Genomic DNA, 25488 nt, shown 5'->3' with positions numbered 1-25488 from the left:
GTTAAAAACTATGAACATCACATAAACTGAAAATGGGTAGCAGTATGCCCCCATTAAAACTCCCATCATGAAAGCAAAATGTAGGGCTCACCTAAAAGCCAGAGTGCCTGATTAAAATAAAGTTCCCAGAGGGTTTTGAACAAAAAATATTTTTAAAAAAACCCTCTAAAATATAGGCAAGGACGTTCATATGTGAATAGCTATGCATTGCTCAGTAAACTAATAGTTCACATGGGTGGAAAAGACAAATAATATTATAAGAATAGTAATAATAATAATATAGGTGAATAGAATAAAGTCTAAAGTGTTCCCCCCCTTCTAGTAACCCATAACAACCAATCAGATGTGTGTTCAAATGTTGAAAATACAGGTATGGGACTGGTTATCCAGAATGCTCAGGACCTGGGGTTTTCCGGATAATGGATCTTTCTGTAATTTGGATCTTCATACCTTAATCGTGTAAACACTAAGTAAATCCAATAGGCTGGGTTTGCCTCCGATAAGGATTCATTATATCTCAGTTTGGATCAAGTACAAGCTACTGTTTTGTTATTACAAGGAAAAAGGAAATCACTTATAATACTTAGGATTATCTGGATAAAATGGAGTCTATGGGAGATGGCCTTTTTGTAATTGGGAGCTTTCTGCAGAACGGGTTTCCAGATAACTGATCCCATATATGTATATGAATGCTACCTGCTGACTGGCAAACTTGAGATATTTAAAACATTATCCTTGTATTTGTGTATACGAGCCAAGTAACACAAAGGGGTAAGGGGACCCCTATTTTAAGAGACAAAATCTCAATTCTAAAAGCCACAGTGACGCCAATTAGGAAGGGAATAATCCGGCACTAGTTCACTGCACAAATTATCTATTTCTCTTTAAGAGCTAAACATGGTTATTGCTTATTGAGGCATTAAATAGGCCACACAAATGAACACAAATGACTGTAGCCTATGAGGAGAAAGAGAGGAATGCATGTTTGGCTGAAAATTAAATTGCACTTAGGCTGCAATTGACTGCTGCATGACGTCGGATGGGAAGAACTGAATGTGTACAAAAGTATGCATGCAATTTATATCCTTCAGTAAATATATGTGTAAAAAAGAAACCAAATACCAGCTTCAGGGTTGGCCTAATGCTATTGGGAACAAATCCGGCTTTATTTACAGAGTCAAACCACTGATCATATTGTGGCAACACAGTTGTCCCTGCTGTACAAACAGCTTCAGGGGATATAGGGGTGATGTGGTGCTAACCTAGAAGTCACCCCGGCATGAGTAACACATTGAGACTTCTTTTAACTTTTTCACCAAAAAAAAAAAAATGTGGATAAATATACAAAATATTGCATATCTGGTTTGCAGTAAAGAAATTAATTTCCCTTTGTATATACTTTTCAGAATAGGGATGCACCGAATCCAGAATTCAGCCTTTTCAGTTCGGCATTCGACCGAATCTTTCGCGAAGGATTCGGTGGTTTGGCCAAATCCAAAATAATGGATTCAGTGCACCCCTAGTTCAGAATAAAGACACACAATGAGGGGACACCTGGGAGTAGGAAAAAAACAAGACTCGACCAGCTAGAATTAAAAACACTAATTCTTGTGGAATTGGCCACATATTATAAATCGACAGTACAGGTATGGGACTGGTTATCCAGAATGCTTGCGACATGGGGTTTTCCAGATAAGGGGTCTTTCCGTATTTTGGATCTCTTTAATACAGGTCTACTGAAACAAAACATTAAAGGGGACCCGTCACCCAAAAGAATTATTAAAAATCCTATTTTATCACATTAGTCAAGCAAAATGAACTTAAATTACACTATATAAAGTATATGAATCTTGTTTCCTTCAGTCTGGGAATTCAAAATGATTGCAAACAGGCAGCAGCCATTTTGTGGACACTGTTATTAAGACAAGCCTTGTATCATCTCAGAATTTTGTTTGTGCACCAGAATGGGGGACCTGATGTCCATCCCCATGTCCTGGTTACACAATTAAATGGTGAAGAGATTGGGGGGAATGTGGGGAGAGCAGTGACATGTAGGAAGTGCTGAATGGAAAGTGAAAGCAATCGTCTGCCCCTCCTCTATGCCCATGGCATAGAGGAGGGGCAGACAATATTTGATTGACAGCTGAGATTTTTAAATGAGTTTACAACAGCTATGAATGCTTTAATAAAAAATATAAATTGGATTTCATGTTTAATTTGAAAAGGATTTTTATTATACAGATTTTTGTGTCTGGGTGACAGGTCCACTTTAAAATAAACCCAATAGGATTGCTCTGCCTTCTAAGCTGGAATCAAACACAGGGTACAAAGTACAGCTTCATTATTACAGAGGGGGAAAAAATCATTTTATTTAAAATGTAATTATTTCATTAGAATTCAGCCTATGGGATATGGACTTCCCGTAATTCAGAACTTTATGGATAACAGGATCCTGGATAACCGATCCAAAAAACAGATCCTAAAAAATAGAAAAATTATTTTATGTTTTTGGTATATGTACAGAGGGAGCGGTGCTTCATGGATGAGTAGCAGTACTTTTATGTACACTCGGCAGAGGATTTCATTCAGGCCTTTCACAATCAGAAGCTTTTTTTCTCTCACACTCACATATACACTAACATTCCTCTAAATAGCTCTAATTGGCATCCAATAAAGCAAAGGCTCAGAGCTGACTGCATGACTGCCTGTGCTTGAATGGCTGCCCCCATGGCTACACAGCAGCATGTTTATCTAAACTATAGTAGTACTTATCTGTTATCTACTGTGTATCCTGTGCTTGAATGGCTGCCCCCATGGCTACACAGCAGCTTGTTTATATAAACTATAGTAGTACTTATCTGTTATCTACTGTGTATCCTGTGCTTGAATGGCTGCCCCCATGGCTACACAGCAGCTTGTTTATATAAACTATAGTAGTACTTATCTGTTATCTACTGTGTATCCTGTGCTTGAATAGCTGCCCCCATGGCTACACAGCAGCTTGTTTATATAAACTATAGTAGTACTTATCTGTTATCTACTGTGTATCCTGTGCTTGAATAGCTGCCCCCATGGCTACACAGCAGCTTGTTTATATAAACTATAGTAGTACTTATCTGTTATCTACTGTGTATCCTGTGCTTGAATGGCTGCCCCCATGGCTACACAGCAGCTTGTTTATATAAACTATAGTAGTACTTATCTGTTATCTACTGTGTATCCTGTGCTTGAATGGCTGCCCCCATGGCTACACAGCAGCTTTTTCGGCCGACATCTGTCAGAAAATTGATCGGCCAGGTAAAAAAATCTTTATCGGCCCCAGTGCAATCTATCTATGTCTGCAGGGACAGGCAGGCAGCTCCCCTTTGTTTTCCTGGCAATATCGCCTGAAATGGTCTTTTTAGTTGATGGACAATTCATACGATTGGTCTCAAGATGACGATCGGATCTTTTAAAAATCTTTATATCTATGGGCAGCTTTAGATACATAACAAGTATCCTTGTATTGCACATTTTGGAGGTACATGATCCCGTATGCATTTGATATTAGTACAGGATTACAGAGGCTCACAAACAAAGCGGGGGAAGAACAACAAGGTTGTAGTTATTAAGGCAATGAAATAAGAACAAAGGAATATGCTGACAGGACATAATGTGTATTTTCCACTCACTATACACCCAGTAACACCACAGGCAGCTGCTCATTGTGCTGCTCATTGTGCCCCAACAGGTGCAACCTCCTTCTTTCTGAAATAGTATTAAAGGGACAGTAACACAAAACATGAACATAAACCTTTCATATTTTGTATGCATTTAAATACTGCTAGTCTAACCTAGTAAACAATCTCCTACAAAAGCACTTATATATCTTATATAAAAAATAAAAAAAAAGTTACTATATAGTCATTGGGGCTCAAGTGTAAAGGGCTGTAGGTCACATTTTTGCACAGAATTTATGGTATGGGACCGGTTATACAGAATGCTCAGAACCTGGGGTGTTCCGAATAATGAATCTTTCCATAATTTGGATCTTCATACCTTAAGTCTACTAGAAAATCATGTAACCATTAAATAAACCCAATAGGCTGGTTTTGCCTCCAATAAGGATTTATTATATCTTAGTTTGAATCAAGTACAAGGTACAGTTTTATTATTACAGAGAAAAGCGAAATCATTTTTAAAACTTTGGATTATTTGGATAAAATGGAGTCTTATGGGCAACAGACTTTCTATAATTTGACATTTTCTGGATGGCTCGTTTCCGCATAATGGATTCCAGATAAAGGATCCCATACCTGTACTGGATTTCTGATAAAAAGCAGCCGAGACATAATACATGGATGTCTGCACAATTATACAACAAAAATGTATCTGATACAAAACTACTTTGCTCTTGCCAGGCAGGCACAGGACAAGGAGATTGTTTTAAAATATAAATATAAGTATGGGACCAGTTTTCCAGAAAGCCCTGAATTATGAAAAGGCCATCTCCCATAGACTTTTAAAAAATGTTTTCCTTTTTCTCTGTAATAATAAACAGTACATTGTACTTGATCCCAACTAAGATATAATTAATCCTTATGGAAAGAAAATCAGTCTATTGGATTTATTTAACGTTTGCGCGATTCTCTAGTGGATCCAAATTACGGGAAATCCCCCTGTCCCGAGCATTCTGGATAGCAGGACCCACACCTGTACACAACTTCCAGTTTATTGTGATACTAGAGCTTAATACAGGGTTTTATTAGAATGAACTACTGTAACACACAATTGTGCCTACACAGATATTTGTATTTCCCTTTTTAAGAGATGAAAGGATGATCAACTCCAGATGATACAAGGCCTGCTGGTTAGATTAATTGTAACAATATGTTTATTTGTTGGGAAATAGACACGGCTCCTTTCATCCACCTTGTTTCCACAGGAAGTCTTCCAACCGCTCACGTTTTACAAAAGAAGTGTCAGAAATATTAATGGAGCTTTATAGTCCAACAGCCAGACAGTTTGGCTTATGGGAACCACTATATTGATGGACTAATGATCATTGTCTTTCATATGCTTGTTTCCAAAATTCTTATACAAGCGTAAGACAAAATGAGCCAATTAGCACAAGTTCCATCATTCAGTATTCTAGATAAATATTCCATGAAAACATACAAAGGTTCCGTTTAGATGAAAAGAGGTTCTGTCTAAATATTCAGAAGGGGTTTTTTTACAGTGAGAGAAGATGTGGAATTGTCTCCCTGAATCAGTGGTACAGGCTGATACATTAGATAGCTTTAAGAAGGGGTTGGATGGTGTTTAGCAAGTGAGGGAATACAGGGATATGGGAGATAGGTCATAGTACAAGAAGGAATTTCTTTCCCCCTCTGATGCAAATTGGAGAGGCTTCAAATGGGGTTTTTATTGCCTTCCTCTGGATCAACTGGCAGTTAGGCAGGTTATATAGAATAAAAAGATTCAGTGTCAGACAGGGATGCCAGGGACCCAGCAGAAAATCTTGCGACTGTGGACCCACTTTAGGCAGGTTAGAAAAAATTGAAAAGGTTGAACGTGTTTTTTTCAACCGAACTTACTATATTACTATGTATAAAAGTACCCAAGTGAGTACAACATGGTACCTGACCAGGCAAACATGGGAACTTTGGTGGTTGTAGCTCATCAATGCCCTTAAGATGCCAATGAGAGGTACTAGAAGACTAGGTTTTCTAACCAAACAGACTAACATAATCCAATGGAACTGCTGCACAGTCGGAAAAGCCCCAACAATGAGTGATGGTCAAGTCTACTCCCAGAAAGGATCAAGAAGCTCATTATTTTCAGGTTTAAAGGAACAGTTCAGGGTAAAAATAAAAACTGGGTTAACAGATAGGCCGTGAAAAAATGTTTCTAATATAGTTAGTTATCCAAGAATGTAAAGTATAAAGGCTGGAGTGAGCAGATGTGTAATAACAGAACAGAAAGGAACACTACTTCCTGCTTTTCAGCTCTAACTCTGAGTTAAGGTGGCCATACACGGGCCGATAAAAGCTGCCGACAGACCAAGTCGGCAGCTTATTGGCCCGTGTATGGGGGCCCCCGACGGGCTTCCCTGATCGAGATCTGGCCGAAAGTCGGCCAGATCTCGATCGGATGGGGTTAAAAATCCCGTCGGATCGCGGCCGCATCTGTTCGTTGATGTGGTCCCGCGATCCGACCGCCCGTTTGGCGAACGCTAGGATCCGATCGTTGGGCCCTAGGGCCCACGATCGGATCAGCCCGATATTGCCCACCTCAAGGTGGGCATATCGGAGGGAGATCCGCTCGTTTGGCGACATCGCCAAACGAGCGGATCTATCCGTGTATGGCCACCTTTAGTCAATGACTTGAAGGGGGGGGGCCACATGGGACATAACTGTTCAGTGAGTTTGTAATTGATCCTCAGCATTCAGCTCAGATTCAAAAGCAACAGTTATGAGTCATGTGTGCCCCCCCCCCTCAAGTCACCGATTGGTTGCCAGGCAGTAACCAATCAGTAAAAACCAAGAGAGCTGCAAAGCAGGAAGTAGTGTTCTGGCTATTATGTTAGACATCCAGTCACTCCAGCCTTTATACATTACATTTTTGGCTAACTAACTATATTAGAAACATTTTTTATTTTGCACAGCCTATCTATTTACCCAGTTTTTATTTTTAACCTGAACAATTCCTTTAAGATGAAGTGCAATTTCAGCGACTGCTAGGGTGAATGAAGCAATATGGTGCCCTACTACAAAGCATCTTTAGAGACTTTTCGGCAGAGTTTAAGGGTAGTGTTCTGGCATTCAGGATATTTTGTTATCTGAGCATCGTGAAGCGATGTATATGTTTTAATCACAGCAGGAATGTAACTAAAAATAAGGAATGGGCGGTAATAAGCCATGTATGGACAGCTTTAGGAGGTAAAATACAGGTAGATCAGTTGTGAAAGCAAATTGCACAGAGAACAGTATAGTACAGTACACACAGTAAAGTATGAGCATGAAATCCCAGAGTTGGGAAAGCAAACAGACTACTGTTCTGTGATGCTGGCAGATAGCAAGACAGATAAGGATCCATTGATACAACAGGGCAGTTATCTCAACGATTACTTGGCTAGTGTCTCCCTGATATTACAGAGATGTGAATTCAATTAAAGGCATACAGACACTTTTCTAAAAATGCTGTTGTTACCCATAGGACCTTTCTTCACAGGTCTGTTGGCAGCTTTTATCAGCCTGTGTATGGCCTCCTTTATTTTAGAGGCAACCGCTTCTCTATACAGGAGCACTAAGCATCCAGAATTCCTAAGCAATCCCTATAAGGTGGGCAAGGAATTTTAGGCTGCAGTTAGGACAATTTGTACAGAAGCGCTTTCCCCACAAGAAATTGGGTTTTGGGGGTTTACACAGTAGCAATTTTAGAAAAGTGTCAGTTACTTACTACCCGTTATCCAGAAAGCTCCAAATTATGGAGAGGTCATCTCCCATAAACTCCATTTTATCCAAAATTTTCCTTTTAAACAGCAGCTTGCACTATATCTAAACTAAGATATAATTAATCCTTATTGGAGGCAAAACCAGCCTATTGGGTTTACTTAGGGGCACATTTACTTAGGGCCAAATATCGAGGGTTAATTAACCCTCGATATTCGACTGCCGAATTAAAATCCTTCGACTTCGATTATCGAAGTCGAAGGATTTTGCGCAATTCGTTTGATCGAACGATCGAAGGAATGATCCTTCGATCGAACGATTAAATCCTTCGAATCAAGCGATTTTAATCCATCGATCGAAGGAATATCTTTCGATCAGAAAATTGTTAGGAAGCCTATGGGGACCTTCCCCATAGGCTAACATTGGCCTTGGTAGGTTTTAGGTGGCGAACTAGGGGGGTCAAAGAAATTTTTAAAGAGACAGTACTTCGATTATCGAATGGTCGAATAGTCGAACGATTTTTAGTTTGAATCGTTCGATTCGAAGGTCGAAGTAGCCAATTCGATGGTCGAAGTAGCCAAAAAAAAACATTCGAAAATCGATTTTATTTTCCTCTATTCCTTCACTCGAGCTTAGTGAATGGGCCCCTTAATGTTTTTTAGTAGACTTAAAGGGGAAGGAAACCTACTCGGCGCTAACCCCCCACCCCCCCTCCCGTGTATTGCCCCCCCTCCCTCCTGGCCTACCCCTCCCGCGGGGCAAATGCGATCTTCTTCCTCCTTTGACCGGCGCATGCGCAGTAGGATCATTTCGCCGGTACGATCTACTGCGCATGACTTTTGGCGCATGCGCAGAAGATCCGTACCAGCGAAATGCTCCTACTGCGCATGCGCCAAAACGCCGGTCAAAGGAGGAAGAAGATTGCGTGGAAGAAGATGTCGGCTGTGAACTCCCTGGACTGGACCTGCGCAGAAGGGTATGTAACAAGTTAGGGGCATTTGCCCCGCGGGAGGGGTAGGAATGGGCGGAGGAGGGAGGGGGGGCAACACACGGGAGGGGGGGAGGGGGGTTAGCGCCGACGAGGTTTCCTTCCCCTTTAAGGTATGTGGATTCAAATTCCCGGAACGATCTGTTATCCGAAAAACCCCAGGTCCCAAGCATTCTGGATAACAGGTCCCATAGCTGTACAATCACAAAGGTCACTCACAGTAGATACGCTGACAAGCCCCTCACATTACAGCAGCCCCAATATCATTTCCTACCTATGGCGACAATCATGGGTTTTTGCGCAGCAGAAAGGCAGGAGTAAAGAAACCACAACACGACAATGGAAGCCTATAAACAACTGCACTGAACAAACTAATTAGGTGGCAGTTATAAAAACTGTTTGCATCATTTCTCAGGCTTCTTCATTCTGAACATCACAAACAATTAAAGCATTTAACATCCAGTGTTAGAACTGTGCTCTTCCATTAAGAAATATTAAAAGGAACTGTTATATGGCAAACTCTGAAATACAGCAATTATCCAAGAAAATTCAGCGGAACAATAAATAGACATTTAATTTAAGTGGCTGCCAGATAAAGCATCCTTCCTATCCCACCCCGTGCATCATCACAGCTCCCAAATGGATTTCCAGTAAAAAAATAATAATAGGAATTACTTAGAAATGTTATCATTGTTGGACCTAAATGCTTAGGTTGGCTTTTAATAAATGTTAAAACATTTTCATTTTCTAAACTGTTGTCATATGGTGCATGGCTTGAAGAGTATTTATTGCTTGTCCTGAACATCCAGGTCACGCTGCTTTAAAAGAAAGCCCATACAGTAGTGTTTATTCAGTATATATATTTATATATATATTTTTTTATCACAAAGGTCTATAGAAATACACCAGTAAACCCTCAAAGTAATGCTGCTCCGAGTCCTCTGTCAAAAGAAACACAGCATTTCTTTCCTTTTTATTGTGTACTCATGGGCTTCTGTATCAGACTTCCTGTTTTCAGCATAAACCTCCAGGGCTAGGGCTTGAGCATGCTCAGTTTGCTCCTCTCCCCGCCCTCCTCCCCTCCCTGCTGTAATCTGAGCCCAGAGCTATGAGTGAGCAGGGAGAGACTCAGGCAGGAAGTGATGTCACACCAAGCTAATACGGCAGCTGCTATCCTAAACAAACCGAGCGAGCTGCTAGAGCTGTTTATTCAGGTATGGTAAAGCATTCTGCAGAATAAATATGTGTTAAGAATAGCTTGCACTGTTGTGGCTAATCTATTGGCAATAAAATGCTTTGGTAGCTTTCCTTCTCCATTAAAGGGCCAGTATACATTGATTTTTTTTGTGTTTTATATATGGATCAGTATATATCAATACAAGTGATGTGGATGAATAGTAGAGGGAGCATGGTATGTGGATGTGTCCATTTAAACCAGTGCTGAACTACAATTTTAACGAAACCTGCCCTAGGGCCTTTGGTGGGAATATCAGGGGGGGGGGCACTTTTGGTGACCTCACTGAAAACAAGCAAATCTTATTGTGTATGGCCAAGACCTCACTATTTAACAAATATTTAATTATCTATGGATTTACTCATGTCAAGCAATTTCTTGTGCTCATAATTAATATAATATGGAACAATTACTTATATAAGTGCTAAGTTAACAACCTGCAGCTTCCATCAGTGCCACAAAATCCCTGTAACATCATACAGAAATATTGAGGTTAAACAATTTTACATAAAGCTATGATTTACGTGACATTAGGAAAGATGTAATAAAATAAGAAAATTACTATTTTGTGGCATATAGACATATGACATGGCTTTACAAATAAATATTACAAAACTTACATCGTTCCTTGCTCCTGCAAAGCTTACAATCTAACACAAAATAAAAACGAATTTAATTCTTTATTAAGGAAAAAAAACGGTGATATATGTTGGGTACGGTAAAAAAAAACTCCCAAAGAAAACACGCAGCACAGGAATACGGAAGACAAATCCTCATTCAAAGTCCTTATTTGCATATGCTGGGCACGTTTGCACAACACAAGTTAAACCAGACCTGCAAGCTACATAATGCTGAGCAATTTTCGCAGGTCCGCAAGCAGAGCATTTTTCCTGGAACCCGTAAGCTGTTTGGGAGTGCTAGTGAGGCACTATGTTTGGATGGTGACCTAGACTTTTCAGTAAACCCCCTGATTTGTAATGGAAGACTACCTACTGGGACGCGCTGGGACCAGTAATTTTGTACGTCTTTGTACCTACTGGTACTCATCTATTATCCCATGAAAAAGCATTTACAAAAAAGAGGCATCCCTCTCTCATTTGTATGCAAAGCAGAAGGATTCCTGGTTAGAAAACCCAGCGTTGCTGCTTATATTCCAATTGTCATGATAATAACCCCTTACAGGGCTCACCAGTGAATTGCAGGGCCTTCTGATACCATATATAGAGCCAGGGATATGGATCCACATGAAAAGCATTTGGAGTAAGGAGTATGCGTCTTTTATCATGGGAACAATAAAGATTCCTAATACCCCACAGTCTATCATCAGCTTTTAAAAGAAGGGTTTATTTTAAGACTATATTCAATTAAAGGGGTTGTTCACCTTCCATTGCTTTTTTTTTTCAGTTCAGTTGGTTTCAGTTTGTTCACCTGAAATAAAGACTTTTTCCCAAGTACTTTCTATTTTCTATTTGTGATCGTTTTTCTAATATTGAAGTTTAATTTTTCACCTTCTAAAGCAGCTCGGGGGGGGGGGGGGTCGCCGACTAACTGTAAATGGATTCATTTAGTTGATACATTTCTTATTACTGGCAGCTGTTAGAATTGATACAATAGTTGCTAATATTCCACAGATACTGCTGAGAAATGTATCAGTAAATTGTAACAGTTCAGATGCTCCTGGATCACTGAGCTGCCAGACTGAAACAAGGAAACTTCAGGCAACTTCGGAAAACGAAGCGCCGCGAGTGCCATGGGGCAAGCGTTTTCTCATTCTAGCAGGCGGAAGCAGTTCGGGGAGATTAGTCGTCCTAAAGAAGAGTCGATTAGAGGCCAGGTGACTAAATCTACCCGAATATACCAGCATCACCTAATCCTAATGCTACAAATGTATTGTTATTGCTACTTTTTATTACTCATCTTTCTATTCAGGCCTCTCTTATTCATATTCCAGCCTCTTATGTAAATCACTAAGGTTGCTAGGATAATTTGGCCCCTAGCAACCAGATTGCTAGCGCTGCTGAATTAAAAACTAAATAACTCAAAAACCACAAATAAAAAATGAAAACCAATTGCGAATTGACTCAGAATATCACTCACTACATCATACTAACACTTAAATTTTGTACAACAGCAAGACCACTATTTTCCAATTATTGTAACCTATAGCAGCTTTAAATGGTGTATGCGAGAAAGAAACGTAATAACACATTGCGGTTTAAAAGCGAGCATGTGACCTGGAGGCAATGAAGGGGTCAGGACAAACAGAGTTTTATTAAAATTGGGAGTAAGGCTTTAAAAAAAGTTACAGTGCTGAATAACTTACAGCCTAGATTGTTTTAAGTGTGCCAATTTTTGTATCAATTTTGAAAAGATCATTCTGGCTTTAATTTCTTTACTGTAGGAAAATATGTAGGGGTTTTCCCCAGAGATAAAAGAGGATAAAATGCTCCTCTAGAACAAAAAAAAAAAAAAAAAAAAAAAAAATTTTTACCAATCTGGTTAAACCTGCTTTTAAGAATAAGAAACAAAAAATACACCTAGTGGCTCAAGCTGCTTTTGAAAGCAGAGAAAATGCTACTAGCACAGGGCATGAACCTGTACTAATGAATTAGCCAATTATATGAATTTATAGTCAATGCAATCTGGGAATTGTATTCCCTTTAGTTAGTAAAGTCTCCATCAATATTTACATTCTGCTTTTTAAGATGTTTCTACTTTGAAACTGTGTCAGTATCTGTATAATGTAACAGGCTGGGTGGAAACCAAAGAGAAGTAGAAGCAGCAACCAGGAATATTACAAGGCCAAGAACCATACTCTGTACAATATTCCCCATAATACAATTGTTCTGGAAATGGAAAGGTCATTTATGTATTACCCAATACCAGGCAGTCAGTTGAAGGCTACATAATATACTTATTATACAATTCCTCACAAGCAGCCAATGAGAGAGTATCGCAACAAATGCAGCAAAATGATTAAGTAAATTGTTACAACTGGAAGAAAATCACAAATGTGCACGTAAACAGTTCCCTAGCTTGAGACCCAGCAAACAAGGGTTTCCTCGTGAGGCGACCTTGGGCGACTTCGGAAAATGCAGAGCCACGTGTGCATTAGCATAGACTTTTCATTATAGCGGATGGGAAGACACGTGAAGGTAGTTCGGGGAGATGGTTGCCCAGAAGAAGAGGCCAGGCAACTAAACCTCCCAGAATCTCCTCATGTGGACTAACCCCAAAAGATCTGAAAACAAAAATTGTTCAATATCATGGTTTAGGGAAAGGCTACAAAAATCTCTCTCAGAGGTTTAAACGGTCAGTTTCAACTGTATGGAATGTAATCAGGAAATGGAAGGCCACGGGCACAGTTGCTGTAAAACCCAGGTCTGGCAGGCCAAAAAAAATAGAGGAGCGGCATATGTGGAGGATTGTGAGAATGGTTACAGACAACCCAAAGATCACCTATACAAAGACCTGCAAGAAATCTTTCTGCAGATGGTGTATCTGTACATTGTTCTACATTTAAGCACAGTTTGCACAAAGAACATCTGTATGCCACAAACAGACGCACCTGTCTAATTTTGTTATGATGCATATTGCATAATTTCTGTTAATCCAATAAACTTTATGTCACTGCTGAAATACTACAGTTTGCATAAGGCATGTTATGTATTAAAAGGAAGTTGCTCAGCCAATGATAAATAAAACTGCAAAGAATGAAGAGGGGTTACCAAACTTTTTCATATGACTGTATTATATGACCATTATTAAACAACTTGGCCTGCAGCAGAGAGAGAGAGAGAGAGAGAGAGAGAGAGAGAGAGAGAGAGAGAGAGAGAGAGAGAGAGAGAGAGAGAGAGAGAGAGAGAGAGAGAGAGAGAGAGAGAGAGAGAGAGAGAGAGAGAGAGAGAGAGAGAGAGAGAGAGAGAGAGAGAGAGAGAGAGAGAGAGAGAGAGAGAGAGACTATAGTTAGTCCTAGAAGAGACAGAGGAATGCAGTGCAATGGCTGTGCATGGGCCACATATGCGATGCACATAGGCAACCTCAGAATTCTAACTTTTCTATAGTACTTAAGCTGGCCATAGACTCAAAAATCCGCTCGTTTGGCGACATCGCCAAAAGATATCGATCTTTCCCGGATATGCCACTAACAGCATGGCTATATCGGGGGTAATTAGATGACAATACTCCAAGGGGCTCCGACGGGTCGGTCGGTTAAAAATCAAACCTTCCCGATCGATATCGTGGCCAGATATCGATTGGGAAGACCCGTCGGAAGCACCCATACACGGGCAGATAAGATGTCAAATTTGTCCAAACGACCGATATCGGCAGCTTTATCTGCCTGTGTATGGCCACGCTATACTGCACAATTACACTTTAATTCTATGGATTTCTAAATAAACACAGAACCAAAGTCTAAACTTGCTAAATGATGATGTTTTGTGCAGACACAGTTACTGGCCCACAAAGTAAGGATTTATCTAACTTACAGCAGTGCTATGAGACTAGAAGGAAAATAAAATCCCAGCCAAGATAAGCCCTATGCGAGTATGAACAGAGCAATCTGCCTTAAGTCATAAATATGTTCCAGTATCTGCATATGAAGTGGAAGGTGCTATTTTTGGAAGCGGGGAAGCCCTATGGTCCTGTCCATGATTTCTGTGCAAAGTTCAACCAGGAACTGCTCTGAGATATAAATCACAGCAATCAGCTCATTGACACGGTAAACAATACGGCTACACAATATAATATAGTGAATAAAGTACCCCCTCTTGTAAAATATAAGGATATTATAAGTTACCGAGGAGTTTCATGACCATATAAAAACACGAGGCCGAAGGCCGAGTGTTTTTATACGGGTCATGGAACTCCGAGGTAACTTCTAATATCCTCATATTTTACAACTGGGGGTACTTTATTTATTATAATACACAAATTTCAGTGAGTCATGTGACAGAAATGACATCAGAACTCACCGTTTATAACTGATGACATCAGAACTCACCGTTTATAAAGATATAATTTACAGGATATTCATGGCTTTTGTGTATTATATACCGTTAGATCAATAGTAAGACATAATGCCCACAACTCAATCTCATGAAAAGCAACGAACAGAAGTTTATATTTTTAACTAGAATTAATGTTCAATCGTTCTGCATAAGCCTGTTTACATGGCAAGATAAGCCAGTTTAGTGATTTATTACGTGTCCTCCCATTCGGCATCCATGGGGCGTATCAGCCATCCAAACCGTTCACTTCAGCTGAACACAACGCTTTTCTGCAGGACAGGGCAAAATGAAAACCGATGCTCTCTCTTAAAGTTAATTAAGCCTCTCGTCTGCTCCAATGATGATTACCCATCAATAGTTGCTCCTGTGGGACACTTCACCTGAATCATTAATGGTAGAGCCGAAGCTTGAGTTGGGAGACATACAAGGGACTCATGGAATAGCCATTTACATTATCATTAGCCTTTATTTATATATAGTGCTCACGTGTTTAGGGTGGAGACAAACGGAGCTACTGGTAGCAGAACAAAAACAGACAATGCTGATAATGTCCTGATAATGTCTCTGTGTGTGTTTTATCAAAGAAAATTCTCAGCATTGTCTACGGCAGGGTTTTTCTGGTGTTTTGTAGCCATGACAAGTAGCTCCTACAAGTAGTTCCATGTGTCTTTACCCTTAAAGTGATACTGTCATGGGAAAACATGTTTTTTTTCCAAATGCATCAGTTAATAGTGCTGCTCCAGCAGAATTCTGCACTAAAATCCATTTCTCAAAAGAGCATACAGATTTTTTTTATATTCAATTTTGAAATCTGACATGGGGCTAGACATATTGTCAATTTCCCAGCTGCCCCCAGTCGTGTGAATTGTGATAAACTTCAATCACTCCCCCCTCCCAGCAGCCAAACAACAGAACAATGGGAAGGTAACCAGATAGCAGCTCCCTAAAGCGGGCCATAGACGCAAAGATCCGCGACATCGCCAAACGAGCGCATCTTTCCCCGATATGCCATTAACGAGCATGGCTATATAGGGGGTAATCTGATTGTTCGGCCGTAAAGCCGAACTATCAGATTACGATGTGCCATGGGCTCCGGCGGGATTGGTCGGGTCAAAATCAAACCTGACCGATCGACCAAACGACCGATCTCTGCTGGACTAAAGCTGTCGGCACTCCCCACACACGATCCGAAAATCGGATGAATCCTCGATTCGTAGGATAGGATCTGTGTGTCTATGGCCACCTTGATAACAGCTTCCTGGTAGATCTAAAAACAACACTCAATAGTAAAAGCTAAGTCTCACTGAGACTGATTCAGTTACATTAAGTAGGAGAAATAACAGCCTGCCAGAAAGTAGTTCCAGCCTAAAGTGCAGGCACAAGTCACAATCACCCTCTTGATTTCAGAGTTGTCCCCATTTCCAAGCGACCCAAAAGTCCACCCAAAGTTCCAGGTGACCACTGAAAACAGTATGGAGCAATTCCTATGTAGCTATTAATTGTGCGGGGAAACAAACTACCTGGAATACCGCCATGTGGCTCAGCCCTAATAAAGCTTCAAGCTTGCCTCACCATTCAGTGTAACAATTGATGGTAAATAATTTAATATCGCACAAAATTAAATGGTTTGTTCACCTTTGAATTCCCTTTTAGTATGATGTAGAGAGTGATATTCTCAGACAATTTGCAGTTGGTTTTTCTTTTTTATTCTTTGTGATGTTTGGGTTATTTAGATTTATATTCAGCAGCTCTCCAGTTTGCCGTTTCAGCAATATGGTTGCTAGGGTCCAAATTACCCTAGTAACCATTCATTCATTTGAATAAGAATCTGGAAGATGAATAGGAGAGGCCTGAATAGAAAGAGGAGCATCGCCAAACGAGCGGATCTATCCGTGTATGGCCACCTTTACAGAGCATTTGTTTTTAGATGGGGGTCAGTGATCCCATTTAAAAGCTGGAAAGAGTCCGAAGAAGGCAAATAATGCAAAAACCAAAAATCAAATCAAAAAGAAAAAATGAAGGCCAATTGAAAAGTTGCTTATAATTAGCCATTCTAAAAGTTAACTTAAAGGTGAACCACTCCTTTAAGCCAATGGTAGAAAATCATCCACAGTCAAACACTTGCACACACAAAAATTTAATTGAATTTTTATACAGAGGGTTATTCTCAGCTTGTTGATAATTAGCGGCATAAGCAAACAAATATCAGAAATCAGTCATTCTGGCCGGCACAAATGCCAAAGCACGTGGATACTTGTTATGCACTTGACATAATTTAGGGAATAGAATCTACACACAAAGACAAATTCCTGCGTGAGCCCAATCGAACATTTAATTCTACATTGAGGAATGAACGGTTATGTGCACACTGCCCATAAGTGCATAGCAGTAGGGCCACAGAAACAGGAATCATTTGGGAAACTGTTTTTAAACAGTCAACCCAAATGCAAGTGTTTTCTCTATGATGTTCCTGGGGTAGCATAAGATTATACAAAAGTAGTCCCAATGATTATGCAGGAAGAGATCAAGGGTGAGAATAAGTGTATGGATCCCTAGCTGTAATCAAAACCCTGCCTGTACCAATTGTAATTTATCCTGTACTACTACATTCAACTGTTTACAAACAGAAACTGTATTTAACAATAAGGGCTATTCCACACGGGGAGATAGCGACACGTTTGCGGTCGCGGCGACAAAGCGCCGCGACCGGCGCAGGCGACAGTTTTGTATGGGCGCCTATGTAAAAACGCCTGTGCTAACCACACGAGGCGATGCGCTTTTCAACAGTCGCCTGAAAATGCCTCGCCAGGCTTTTTCAGGCGACTGTTGAAAAGCGCATCGCCTCGTGTGGTTAGCACAGGCGTTTTTACATAGGCGCCCATACAAAACTGTCGCCTGCGCCGGTCGCGGCGACTGTCGCGGCGCTTTGTCGCCGCGACCGCAAACGCGTCGCTATCTCCCCGTGTGGACTAGCCCTAAAATGTAGAATTAAAGGGTCGGTTTACCTTTAAGTTAACTTTTAGTATGATAGATATATATATATATATATATATATATATATATATATTTTTTATATATTCCAAATGTTAAGCAATTTTGCAATTGGTCTTTGTTTATTTTTTCTTATAGATTTCTTAATTATTTGCCTTCTTCTGCTGACTCTTTCCAGCTTTCAAACGGGGGGGCACTGACCCTCATAAAAAAAACAAACAAGTGCTCTGTAAAGCTACAAATTGATTGTAATTGCTACTTTTGATTACTAATCTTTCTATCCAGGTTCTCTCCTATTCATACTCCAGTCTATAATTTAAATAACTACATTACTTTGCACCCTAGTAACCAGATTACTGAAATTGCAAACTGGAGAGCTGCTGAATAAAAAGCTAAATAACAAAAAAACACAAGTAATAAAAAATGAAAACCAGTTGCAAATTGTCTCGGAATATCTCTCTCTACATCATACTAAACTAGGGATGCACTGAATCTACTATTTGGGATTCGGCTGAATCCCCGGTGAAAGATTGGGCCGAAAACACCGAATTGAATCCTAATTTGCATATGCAAATTATGGGCAGGAAAGATAAGTGGAAAAAATGTTTCTTTTGCGATAAAGTCCTGTGATTTCCCTACCCGCCCCTAATTTACATATGCAAATTAGGATTCGGTTTGGCCAGGCACAAGGATTCGGACGAATCCCGAACCGAATCCTGGATTCGGTGCATTCCTATACTAAACGTTAATTTAAAGGTGATCAACCCCTTTAAGAGGTTTCAGGGCAAAAATGATATATACACACACACACACAACGCGTCGAGAAAAGTTGAGTTTAATCAAAATTCCTGCCAAATCCTGAACCAAATCAGACCTCAGAGATTGCGAGTGAAATAACTATAACTAATAACCCCGGCTTCCTGTATAGAAAAACTACAGTAAATATTTGGTTCAGGTTCAGTTGGCTGAATATTGCCAGAAATCACCGGCTTCATCCAGATCCCCAGACAGAATCCTGGTTTCAGTTTGTTCCAGCTTGTTATATAAGTATGGAAGCAATCACGCTGCACCACAATCGCTGCACTTTATGTTTCCTCCATAACAGAAGTTTCAGGGTGAACAGACAACATGAGCCTAAATGACTTCTTCCTGACCAGCTACATTCCAGCTCGGCCAAACATAAACAAGACATGAATTCACCCAGTCCCGTGACCAGTATACAGTGGAATATGCAGATAGGTGTGAAGCTCATACCAGTGGGCTCATTCTCCTACATTTCCTGCAACCTCATTCAGCAGATCAGAGCTTCTTTGCCTTCTTTCACCATGCCCACAGCCAGCACCCAGGCCTCACCCATGAAAAATATCTGACCAGAATTATAATAAAGACACATACACAAATACACTCAGTGCTAAGTCTCTGCTCAGTCTCATCAGGTTTTTGCCAGCAAGTCACCAGCTGATAAAATGCACAAAACAATCATTGTCATCATCAGATCATCAAACCAATGCAGAGGGCACATTTTTATCAAAGTCCGAATCAGATTTTTGCCAGAAAACTATCAAAGATCTGGATATCTTCGGGACAACTCCCGTTGACTTATATACAACCTCTGCAGGTCGGAGATGCCGGATTTTTGGGTTCTGACTTTTTCCATCCTCGGGGTATAATAAATCATATAAAAATTCGGATTTTAGTGTTGAAAAACTCAAATTTGTCGAGGTTTTGGCATTCGAACTTTAATAAATAAAAGTGCCCAAAAGGTAGATAGGGATTTACCAATAGACCTTTAGCTGGTGATCAGTAGATCTCAACAAACAGCTTGTCTAAATCACCCTCCTGTTCATGCTTTTCATTCAAATACTTATGTTATGGTTACATAAGAAATAGTTATTTGTTAAATAGAACAATGTAAATTTTCTCATAAATGAGAATTTCAGTAATATTTTCCATGAAACAGAATGCCAACAATGCTTTTATGGAGGCAGATCATAATGGGACATCATCACTAAGGGGGTTATTTATCAAAGTTTGAAATTACCTCAATATTTTCTGGAAAAAAAAAACTAACCATATACGCACAGGTTTTTTTGGCTTATTTATTAAAATTTTGTTTGCAGGAAAAAAAAAAAATCAGGATTTTTCCCGAAAACTTCGGGGTCTTGCACGAAACCCAGCACACATCAAAAGATCATTGGGACTTCTCCCATTGACTTATATGCAACCTCAACAAGTCTGAGATGCTGGGTTTTCACATTTGGACTTTTCCATCCTCTGGGTTTAATAAATTCCAAAAAAAAATTTTTTTTGTCACAAAAAATTTGGATTTTATACTAAAAAAAAAACAAAAAAAAAACAACACAGCTATTTTTTTTTTTTTTTTTTTTTTTAGAGTTTTTGGGATTCGGAGTTTAGTAAATACCCCATCTAAAAGGAGACCTTGCATTAGTAAGTGTGGGTACTCCTGCACTAAGTGGCCATAGATGCAAAGATCAGATTGTTCGATTCCTCGACAATCGGACCTATCGGACTTCCCCATCTCCCGACCTGCCACTAACCTTTCAGATCAAATAAAGTAGAAAAGAACAGATCAGCCGATGTTCTGCCCCTACAGAAATCGTACAAAAGTTATGTCCGACACTGAAGATCTTCAGATGGGCAAAACATGCAGAGAAATTATCAGCAGCCGACAGAAATCTTTTATCCTGTCCGATTGACTGAACGACCGATCAGCGTGGCACGATAGATGTCGGGACACTGCACAGACGGTCCAAAAATAGTACGAATCGAGGATTGGTACAATTTGGATCTTTTCGTCTATGGCCAGCTTTAGAGTCTGTTCTGTCACATGTGTTTGGTCCATTGACAAACAAGGTGCATTTGGTATCCACCAGCAGATTCATAACCATCATCATCATTTATTTATATAGCGCCAAGATACACAGTGCTTTGCCTTAGTTATAACAAACAGGGAATAAAATGGTCGATAACAAACAAGAGTTTACAGAGTACAATGGGATTAGAGCGCCCCACAAATTAGGGTCAAGCCACACGAGCAGATTTGGGGAGATTAGTCGCCCCAGCGACAAATCTCTTCTTCGGGGCGACGATCTCCCCGAACTGCCTTCCCCCTGCCCTCCGCCGGCTAAAATGACCATTGCCTGGGGGAAGGTACACTCAGCGCTTAGTTTTCCTGAAGTTGCCTCACAAGGAAACTTCGGGCGACTTCGGAAAAAGAAGCACCGCATGTGCCTTCCACCAGGCGATTTTCATTTTAGCCGGCGTAGGGCAGTGGGGAAGGCAGTTCGGGGAGATTGACGCCCCGAAGAAGAGGAGATCTGTCGCTGATGAAGTGGCATGGAGCCACGAAACGCGTCAAGCAGGCAGCCTAAGTGTGTGTTTTGCTGCTGTAATTATGGAGATTTTAAATGAATTTTTGATAAATCTTTTTAAAGATTTTTAACTGGCCTTCTCGGTGCTCCGTTCTTTGAATCTACTAATCTCCCAGAATCTGCTTGTGTGGCCAGACCCTAAAGCTGGCCATAGACGCAAAGATCCGATTGTATGAATCGTGGATTTGTACGATTTCCGGACCATGTGTGGAGAGTCTGACATTTTTCGTCCGGCAGAGATCGGTCGTTTGGTCGATCGGACAGGTTAGAAAGTTTCTGTCGGCTGCTGATAATATCTCTGCGTGTATTGCCGATTGTACGATTTTCAGTGGGAGACTGTCACTAGCTTTGTCGGACATAAATATCGTACAATTGCTGTCAGGGGCAGAACATTGGCTGATGTGTTCTTTTACTATTTTATTTGATTGGAATAGTAACACTTTGATCTGAATGGTTAGTGGAGGGTCGGGAGATGGGAAAGTCCGATCGTACGTTGATTCGTACGATCGGATCTTTGCGTCTATGGCCAGCTTAATGGTGGCCATAGACGCAAAGATCCGCTTGTTTGGTGACATCGCTAAACGAGCGGATCTTTCCCCGATATGCCATTAACGAGCATGGCTATTTCGGGGGTAATTTGATTGTTCGGCCGAACGATTCGATTACAATGTGCAATGGGCTCCGGCGGGATCGGTCGAGTCAAAATCAAACCTGACCGATCGACCAAACGACCGATCTCCGCCGGACGAAAGCGGTCGGCACTCCCCACACACGATCCGAAAATCGTACAAATCCTCGATTCGTACAATAGGATCTGTGTGTCTATGGCCACCTTTTCGGACAAAAGATGTCGACACACACCTTAAGGAGCCCATTGCACATCGTAATCGGATCATTCGGCCGAACTATCAAATTACCCCCGATATAGCCATGCTCGTTAATGGCATATCGGGGAAAGATCCGTTCGTTTGGCAAAGTCACCAAACGAGCGGATCTTTGCGTCTATGGCCACCTTAAGCATTTACAAACTAAAGGTTATGGTACATTAGGATTTTAGAAACAGTTTTGTGATTTATGTTACAGCAATAACCGCAACAGAGGTAGGGCAAAGGGATCAGAGGGGGGCTGGAAGTTGGCGTTCAACATCTATTAAAGTGCACAGACCCCCCCTAATAACACCTACACAAAACACTTACAAGGCTTTGCATGTGCCACCAACTTTTAAAAGATCCCACAGCAGATCAAACTGCCCCCAAATAGAGGGAACTCTGCTACAGAAATAATACAGGCCCTTTAAAAAGGAGTTTACTACGTTCAATCAAACGACACAATGTTTCTATCTCCTCTAGCAAAGGTTCTGTACTTGCGACAATTGTTCTACAACAGCTGAAAGGTGGAAGGATGGACATTCCTTGTTCAGGAAACATTTGGACAAATCTTACAGAAGCAACAGAGTATCAAAGAGAGCCACAGCACATGTGCATTATAATTATCCCTTTAATCACATTTCTTAGCAGAAAATGGCAGCGGCAAAGTAACAATCAGCCATTCTCTCTCTATAGGACTTAAGTTTACATTTGATCACCCAAAATGCTAAAGTTGACATTTTTCATTAAGTGCACCCACTAAGCTGAGTAACTAGTCCCACAAATGAATTCCCATTGGGAATAAAGAATGAGTTCCTCTGAATGATTGGCAAGTCAGGGAAAGCTACACCTCCTTACTGAGCCTTTGCCAAAAGGGTGGCAGAGATCACACACTCACAGAGGAATACTACACTAGACTAGGTGTTTATTTAGAAATTGCAGAGCTCAAGCATCACCCCTGAAATCTACCCACATGGGAGAAACCATGCAGCTCAGACAGGGGGGGCAAGGAGTCACAGAGCAAAGCCCATATATACACACATGGAACAATAAGTAGCCACCAGTCCAACCTTGCTCGTGTTTAAAGTCAGCTGTGGAATTTCTACTTCAACAACTGGTCGGGTGCCAGAAGTTGTACACCCCCCATTCAAGGACGAATAATGGGTTACTCCAATAGAAGGAACACCCCATTATGTGTCCTGGGGGGCAGTGTAGAAGTTGAGGCAGTCCAGCAGTTCTTGAGTAAAGGCGGTAACACAGAGAGATACTAGTGAAGTGCAGCCCGAGCGCCCCTCAGTGCAGAGTTAGGGGATCCTTATGGATTTCCCACAGTTCCCGGCTTCACGTACCTTAGCGATGGCCTTCTTGTACCTGGTCACCGCTTGCTGGATGAGGCTGGAAACTTTAAGGTTGCCGTCCCCGCAGGGAACCACGACCCGCGTCCTCCCGAAGCTCACCGTCACCTTCATCCTGCGCCAAAATCCCACCCCGGGGGCGACCCAGTCCTGACACAGTTAATCCAGGGTTCCGGTATTCCACTCCGTGCCCTCCGGTGTATGCAGGGCCTGCTGCTGCTACCGCCTCCTCCCTCTCCCCTGCATGTGAACGCGCGGCTCCTCCCACAATCCTCCGGCAAGCTTGTCTGACCGCCGCCAACACACCCAAACTCCCAAGTGAGGGTAAACGCGCTTTCACCAATCCGGAAGCTCTGATTATTAACAGACAGCCGGCTAAGCCTATCACGTTTACGAACTAAGTGTTGTGCCTGGACACAACATCCAAAATCTCTTTGCGATTGGTCAGTTCTATGCGGGAATGGTTTTAGCTGTTGAAAGGATCAGTGCGGGCGGGGGAATAGTTATTGTGTGGTACAGATGTTACCTCACGAGTCCGCGCGCTAATATTACTAATGGCTGTATTTAATATGATGTGAAGTTATTTATTCTGCCCATGTGAATAATGTAATGTAAAGCTGAAATATGTGCATTTAGACTAAAGGGGAACTCTACCCAAAAGATTTTTGCATTATGAAAGAAAATTAAATTCCAAGTAACTTTCCAGCATACTTTCTTTATATATGTCAAAGGCTTCAAAGTTCTTTGTGGGTGTAACTGCTGCTGAAAGCTGTGTCTGTTTGCATCTGGCTGCTGCCACTTTGTAGCAATTGTCTGCTGATTAAAGGAAAACTATAGCCCTCAAACAATGTAGGTCTCTATAAAGAGATATTGCATAAAACAGCTCATGTAAAACACTGCTTCATATAAATAACCCATTTTTATAACAATATACTTCTCTAGTAGTATGTGCCATTGGGTAATCATAAATAGAAAATTGGCATTTTAAAAAATAAGGGCCGGCCCCTGGGATCGTACGATTCACTGTGCTCACAAACAAATCAAATAAACCATGCGTTAGGTCACATGAGCCAATTAACAGACAGAGTTCTGTTTATTTGATTTGTTTGTGTGCACCGTGAATTGTACGATCCCAGGGGCAGGCCCTTATTTTTTAAAATGGCAATTTTCTATTTATGATTACCCAATGGCACATACTACTAGAAAAGTATATTATGAAAATGGGTTATTTATATGAAGCAGTGTTTTACATATGACCTGTTGTATGCAATATCTCTTTATAGAGACCTACATTATTTGGGGGGTATAGTTTTCCTTTAATCAGCAGACAATTGCTACAAAGTGGCAGCAGCCAGATGCAAACAGACACAGCTTTCAGCAGCAGTTACACCTACAAAAAACTTTGAAGCCTTTGACATATATAAAGAAAGTATGCTGGAAAGTTACTTGGAACATACTACTAGAAAAGTACATTATTATGAAAATGGGTAATCTTCGGGAAGAGATCGATGTGTCGGCACATGCGCAGTTGCCGCAATCTTCCTGTCTCAAACAACTGCGCAAAAACAACTGCCGAAAGCCATGTAAATTACCGAATCGCCGGAAGAAGACTGGAAGATTACTGAAGAGAAGAAGATGGCTCCCATGGCTCTGATGTCCTTAATCTGCAACAAGGGTACGTAAAGAGTTGGGGGCATTTACCCAGGGTAACACCTAGGCTTGGGGGGAGCAGGGAGGGGGGGTCTATGTGGGTAGGGGATTTTAATAAAAAGGGTTTGGTTTTCATTTAAGCAACTTTTTAATTGGCCTTCATTGATTTTTTTGTTGTTGTTATTATTTGCCTTCTTCTGACTCTTTCCTGATTTCAAATGGGAGTCACTGACTCATCTAAAAGACACATGCTCTGTAAGGCTACAAATGTATTGTTATTGCTACTTGTTATTACTCCTCTTCTTTTTCAGATCCTCTTCGATTCATACTGCAGTCTCTTATTCAAATCAATGCACGGTTGCTAGGGTAATTTGGACCCTGACTCGCCAACGCTGTAACTGTTCTAAATTGATCAATTTAAACGATACATTTGTTATGTTTGTTCCTGCTGAGCAGGGGAACTCTGGCTTCAAAACCAAAATTTGATAAAGAGGCCCACATACAGTGTTGGACTGGCCCAACCCGGAAACCAGGGAAACTCCTGGTGGGCCCAGGTGTTAGTGGGCC

General features: G+C 40.9%; 1 protein-coding gene across 9 annotated transcripts in view; it reads right to left on the bottom strand.

The window, feature by feature from the left end:
* Positions 1-23602, bottom strand: part of pard3.S (par-3 family cell polarity regulator S homeolog) — a 396021-nt gene extending 372419 nt beyond the window's left edge. For 5 of the 9 annotated variants that reach the window (XM_018268701.2, XM_018268703.2, XM_018268699.2 and 2 more), the window contains exon 1: positions 23266-23602. In XM_018268701.2, the coding sequence (XP_018124190.1) occupies positions 23266-23385 (120 nt within the window). In that variant the 5' untranslated portion in view covers positions 23386-23602. 9 annotated transcript variants of the gene reach the window in all.
* Positions 23603-25488: the final 1886 nt, after the last annotated feature.

This window comes from Xenopus laevis, chromosome 6S (genome assembly GCF_017654675.1).
Source record: "Xenopus laevis strain J_2021 chromosome 6S, Xenopus_laevis_v10.1, whole genome shotgun sequence".
Taxonomy (NCBI): Eukaryota; Metazoa; Chordata; class Amphibia; order Anura; family Pipidae; genus Xenopus; species Xenopus laevis.
The sequence above is the reverse complement of the archived record's forward strand: the minus strand, read 5'-3'. Positions and strand labels throughout refer to the sequence as shown.